Consider the following 6403-nt stretch of genomic DNA (forward strand, 5'->3'; position numbering starts at 1 on the left):
TTCATCTGCATGAAAACGCAATTTATTTAGTTTTTTGACAGGGTCTCACTATGCAGCCTAGACTGGTCTTAAATATACAATCCTGTTTCTCTACTTCCAACAGAGAGGCAATTAAGAGATAAACCCCACGTATATCATTTAATATCTACACATGAAATACCAAGCAAATCATAGTGATAATAGTTTGTCTTTAAAACTTGGATTGGCAGTATTAAAACTTGCCATTGTCTTTTAATGTGTAAGTATCATGAACCCAATATTCACAGAGATTATGGCTGGCATGTAAAATCAAGGCTAATTTTTATTTTATGCTTTATTTTTCTGCTTTTTTGTAAGGCAAATCTTATTTTAATATCAGAAAAGCCTGTAAATACTGAAAATTTACTGAAAAAGAAAACAAATGTTTTGTAATGATATTTGCTTGTATACCCCTTTGTTCAGTCTTTTAAAAATTAGATTTATGAAAGTATATTTATAATGAAAAATAATGAAATATTTTCATTGTGAAAAAATGTTCACAATGAAAATATCAGTCATTTCAAACTCACTTAAAAATTCCATCTTCAGAAGAGTTCTAGGTTTAATTAGTGATAGTAACATTGTATCAGTCAGCTACTTGCATGAATGATGTGTAGACGATCAACTATAGAACACTGGGAAGAAAAAAGGAGAGGTGTATTAAGACTGGGGTGATACAGATGGAGCCGTCAGCTTACCTGGCTAAGGAGCACTTGCTAATTCCAGTACGAGAATGTCAAATGTACTGAGTAGAAGGCAGAAATGCTCTTTTAGCAAGAGAAGGAAAAGCATAGAAAACAGGCTGTGCTATATCATCTCAGCATGTCAGAGTCAGCATGAAAAATAATATATCAATTCCATGTTAAAAAATGAACCATAGAAAAGCTATCCACAAAGGTCAAAATATAGAAGGGACAATTCTGGTTTCAAAAATGAACTGAACAGCCTCTATTTGTAAAACTAAGAGCTTGGGGGGTGGGGGGAGGCAATACAAGAAAATACCGGTTAAATAATTTTATTAAAGAAATTTTGTAACTTGATATGAAAAACAAGGCAATTCTAATAGGTATCACAAGGAAAAGGACACGGACATTTGACCAAAGAGAAAAATGAAGCTATTCGAAATACATAAGCATTCATTCTTCTTGTTTATTCAATACACATATTACAGTTAGTAGCAATTTTTACCTTAACTTCTAAAAGTATTCAATATGTCTAATCTAAGTAATAAAAAAAATGGAGTCATTACAAAAACACAGAAAGCAAGAAAATTTCTGTCAATGTAGAAATCATAAAGAGCATTAAAATAAATCAACCCTTGTATGGGCATAAGTAAAGTTCAGATTCCAGAAGTCAAACCCTTTCCCTTGGTCTGCATTCCACTGAGAGACAGAAGGTCAATGGCACTGCTCTCCCAGGGCTGGCCACACTCACATCTATGTATGCGCATTTTTTCTCCTACAGTTGAACTACTTTTCCAGGAAAGCACATACTCAGTATCACTTATTACCAAGGACCACACTAATTCCATTTGTCCCTTTGAGATTTTCCCCTGTAATTCTCAGCCACAAAGTATTCCCACAGTACTGAAGACTGAAGGTCTACTTTAGCCCTGCCTTAAAGAAACCAGCTGGCTTGTTAGGGGGTCAAGGCTGAAAAGGACTATTTCTGATTTGATGGAACAGGATCTGTTTGCTCAGACCTCAGCCTTGAGGGCTCACACAGCTCAGGATGCTTATCAGCTGCGGCACCAGAAGTCACTCAGAATCAGACAACAAGCATGTCAGAGTGACAAAGGCAGGAGGCCAAACTCAAAATCCTATAGCTTTGTTCAGAATGTTTAACTTTCATTGCCAAATTTCATGAAAAAATTGAGAAAAAATAATTCTCCGAAACTTGGCTTTTGCTAAATAATGTATATACATGTAACTGCAGAGTATACAGAAAAACTAATTAAATTTCATTTAAAGAAACAATCTCATTAAATGACAAATTTGGCTGTCAATTTGTTGTAGCCCTTAACTACCTAAATTTTGCTTAGGACTTTAGACACTAACTCTCCGGATTGAATTTCCATCGAAATAAAATTAGCTGCTTTCTGGAAGAAAACATTAGTTCATTTTCACTACAGTCGAAGTTTCTGTCAATCCTAAACGTTTATATGTATGTACACAAGAATTTTATGTGAGCATGTCTGTATACACACTTTAAATTTTTTTCTCCAGTGAGACAACAAATTCTGACTGTTTCTTCTAATATTTTTACTACTTTTTCTACCTAAGATACTTAATATATTCTAGGAGTGATCACATAGCCTATTTAACAAACAGTCAAAAACTATCCAAGAGGGAGGTAGCTGAACCTTGGCAATCTTGCATTATCTTAGTTTATAACAGGGGACCTCCATTTGATGTTTCAGTCAAATCAAAACTTTCAACTTTGTAGCATAGCCGACAATTACACACCCACTATGATCACCTACAACCGGACATGTAACACCACAAAAGACAACTTCTATAGATCTTTTCCACTTGTTAAACAGCTAAATATATTTAACACATTTTTCAGAATATACTTGTCATTTAATAAACAAACAAACACCCCTAAGTTACCTTTTTGTCTATTAACGGTAGTAATAGAGACAACTGGAGGGGAACTAGAATCTCCACGACACACTGATCTAAGAATGATCTGAAGGTGCTGACAGAGGGGATTCTCTAGAAGGCGACCCAGGGTTTTCTTCCGGTGGAAAAACTGTGAGAGTGCACGCCCGAATGCCACCAAGTGACTCTGGAAGATCAAAAACTTTATGCCACTCATCTTTTTCCGGATCGTATTTCTGGACAATTTCTACCATGCAACGGTTATTCCAAGAATATCCACCAACGACATAGATTTTGTTTTCAAAGACAGCAACTCCAACATCACTTTGACCTCTTAGCATAGCAGCAATGGGAGTCCACTGGTCCAGAGTTGGCGAATAGTATTCACAGCTTAGAACATCATCGTAATCGCTCGTGCCTCTGAAGTGGTTGCCACCAATCACATACAGCTTGTCTCCAACGGTACACATGCAATGCAGTCCTCGGACTGTAGTCATAGGAGCCTTCTGTGTCCACTTGTCTGTATCCGGGTCAAAGCACATGAGCTCATTTTGAAAAGTGTCATGGGTAATTCCTCCTGAAATATACATTAACCCCCCATACACTGTTCCAGCATGGCCATAGTGGGGTTCACTCATCTTCGCAACATAGCTCCATTCATTCATTCTTGGGTTGTAACATTCTACTGTGGCCAGTTCACCAGCTGCACTGCGCCCGCCAACTGCATATAAATGTCCTTTGAGGGCACTCAGGTGAAAGAACGTGCGCTTTTCATTTAACGATGCCACCTGCATCCACTTATTATAGCGAGGGTCAAATCTGAAAACTGTATCGACAGCAGTTTTCCCTTTTGTGTCATAATTACTCTGCCCACCAACGACATAAAGGAAATTTCCAATAACAGCAATGCCATGCTGGTAGCGAGGAGCATCCATGGGGGCTAACGATTTCCATTCCTGTGCCCTTTCATCGTACATCCGCAACTCTTTACTGACAACCAGCTGCTGCCTCAAAACTCCCCCTAGCGTAACCAAGTGCGTAGAGTCAGACCGAATGGCAGTTCTGTCTGACTGCATCACCGGCTGCATGTACGGCATCATTTGGTAATTGCTGGCTTCCAGAAGTAAGTTCACGCACGTATTGTCTGTTCTCATGAAATCTACGGTCTGCACATAGTTGATGAGGTCCTGTGGTGTCATCAGTGGAAACCGAATATTCTTCATTAATTTTGCGGCATAGTCCATCCGAGGGTCTTCCAGCCTCAACCAGCGGCAGGCTGCCTTGAAGAGTTCAAGCTCGGAACAGTGCTTGAGACTGTTGCTGGAAAGCACAAAGGCGAGCCGCTCAAAGGGGAGTTTGAGAAACTCCCCAGTGCTCAACAACGCAGGGAAATTCTTCAGGATGAAATTGTTTACATATTTATCCACTTCTATAAGATTGTAGGTGTTGGCAATCCGTCCAACCTCAACGCAGTTTTCTAAAGAGACGCCTGATATAAGAAATACTTTACAAAAGTCCAAAACGGGTAATATTTGTAGAAAGCTGGCCGCTTCGAGGGTGTCCTGAAGATTGTCCATATTAAGGGACAGTTTGGCGGTGTAAATAAAATCAATGATTTTCTTCAGGCCAATCTTGTTCACCCCGTGAAGCTTAATGCACATTAAATCTTGCTCTTTCATTCCCCCGGTGAACATGGCCTTGAAATAATCACTGGCAGACGCCATCATGGCTCGGTGGACAGGGAAGATTTCATCTCCATCGCCTGGCACCAGAGTCACGTCACAAAGCAGCCCCTCTATTCTGAGCTGATCAAAGCCTTGCAACACCACAGAGCTGTGCGTGTTGCTGGTGAAGAACCGCGTCGTTCCCGCCTTGCAGGGCTGCAGGTGGGCAGAGACGCCCATCTCGCCGCTCCCGACAGACACCTTCATGTGAAAGCCCCGCGCTCGCCGCAGGCCGCCGACGTGGCAAAGAGGCCGCTACGGGCTGACTCGGGGCCGCCGCTGCAAGGGCCAGCGGTCTCCGCAGCTGCACCGCTCCGTGTCCACGGACGCCCGCCTCGCCGCAGGACCACGCAGCGCCGCTCAAATCTGACGGCGGTGCGGCTGAGTCATAACCCGAGGCAGTTACGGGACCGTTTCACCCGGGCCGGGCCGCGCGGGCGTCCGCCGCAGCTGCGCTCAGGGCGGGGGAGGGGCCGTCACGGCCTGCGCGCCGCCGCCGCCGATGCCCGCCGGGCTCCGCACCTCCGCTGCGTCCTCGGATGTCTCCCGCCGCGTCGTCACGGCCACTGGCTCGGCTTGGAGCAGGACCTGGAACCGCGGCTCGGGCCTGGAACGGCGGCCTAGACCAAACACCTAGCCCGTCCTTCCGGAAAGACCGAATCCCAGGATCCCCCGGGTTAGGAGCGGCTGTGCTGCTACTGCGCCTGCGCGGCTGGCCTGGCGGGGGGGGGGCGGATGGGGGAAGGGCGCGGGCGGGTTGGGGGCGGGGTTACGCTCCGCCAGCGCGGCCGTGGACGGGGTCCAGCTGGCCAGTTTGCGGGAGTGCGCATGCGTGTTTTACGCTTGCGGAGGGAGGTTTCCTGAATGCTTTCCAGGGTTTCCGCTTATCGTCTCCTGCCACAACAGCCTCGAAACGTAGCCTTTGTTAAAACTGAGAAGAACATGGCAGAAGAAATCACTGTATCATCGAATTTTTTTTTACTTTAAAAACAGTTTTACAGTTTAGATCACACTCATTAAACACTTAAATTAAAATATTGCTTGTGAGGTTTGTTTTTAATCATTTAACTTGTTACTAAAATTTAGTCCTAATGATACATTTTGAATATCCGGCAGGAGCTATAATGCCGCCATAAATACTTAATTAATGGTTGTGTTGTCCAAGCAATAGTTTTAAGTGGTTATACAATTTCCCAATAATTAACATTTTATAGTTTACTTTGCCCACTGTTTTCTCCTAAATGTACAAATCTTGTCCTCCATTATCTTTTGGAACATGTAACAAGCTTAAGAGAATTTGGACACAAAATTTATTCTGTATATTGGATGATGATAACATTTGGCAGAAAATGCTAGTCAATGTTTCCAAAATATTGTGACCAGCAATGCTTGGGTTTGCATTTGCCTTCTGTTGAATTTCCCTTTTGTGGGTATTCTGATTAATGTGCAGTTTTTTAACTAATAGAAATCTCTATTTTATATTTGAAAACAAGTATATAATTTGTCATAACTCTCTATTCTCTGAATTTGACCTTATTGTTACTTTCAAATCTTTCTAGAATTTACTTGTATGCAAACTACGAATATACTTAGCCTTCTCTTCTGCTTCTTAGTTCTTTTCTAAATAGCATATATCCTGTTATATTTTTCTGGTTTTTCTTTTTTTTTCAGTTTAAGGTTTTCCAAAATTGGTATATAGAGAGCATGCTTACAACATGTTGTTCACCACTAAATGTGTGCACAATAAATTACTTAACTACGAGTGATTTATCTTTCTTCTTTTATTTCTCCCTGCTGTTCCTGCCGCATTGCAGCAACCCCAGGAGGCTAGTAGACCAACACTGTTTTTGCAAGGTGCTCTAGCAGCAATTCTGCCTGTTTGATACAAGAGCTTTGTTAAAATGAAACCGGTCTTGAGAAATTCGTGTGGCCAAGGGACATTCTGGGAGGATATTTGGTACAGGAGTTGAAGAGAGCATTCCCTAACTTGCTGTGAAATGTGGGCTCGGCTGTAAAGAGGGATTTCCGAGGGATTACGTTCTACCTGGAAAAGAAAGA

The 6403-nt window shown here is 42.2% G+C and overlaps 1 protein-coding gene across 1 annotated transcript; it reads right to left on the minus strand.

Moving 5' to 3' along the window:
* On the minus strand, positions 1 to 5034 carry Klhl9 (kelch like family member 9). The gene has a single exon (XM_075947111.1). The coding sequence runs from the start codon at positions 4550 to 4552 to the stop codon at positions 2699 to 2701; it is 1854 nt and encodes a 617-aa protein (XP_075803226.1). The 5' UTR covers positions 4553 to 5034; the 3' UTR covers positions 1 to 2698.
* Between the last annotated feature and the right edge of the window lie 1369 nt (positions 5035 to 6403).

This window comes from Microtus pennsylvanicus, chromosome 13, assembly GCF_037038515.1.
Source record: "Microtus pennsylvanicus isolate mMicPen1 chromosome 13, mMicPen1.hap1, whole genome shotgun sequence".
NCBI classification, from domain to species: domain Eukaryota; kingdom Metazoa; phylum Chordata; class Mammalia; order Rodentia; family Cricetidae; genus Microtus; species Microtus pennsylvanicus.

Coding starts and splice junctions, on each gene's coding strand:
- Klhl9 (XM_075947111.1), bottom strand. CDS start 4,552: ATGAAGGTGTCTGTCGGGAGCGGCGAGATGGGCGTCTCTGCCCACCTG.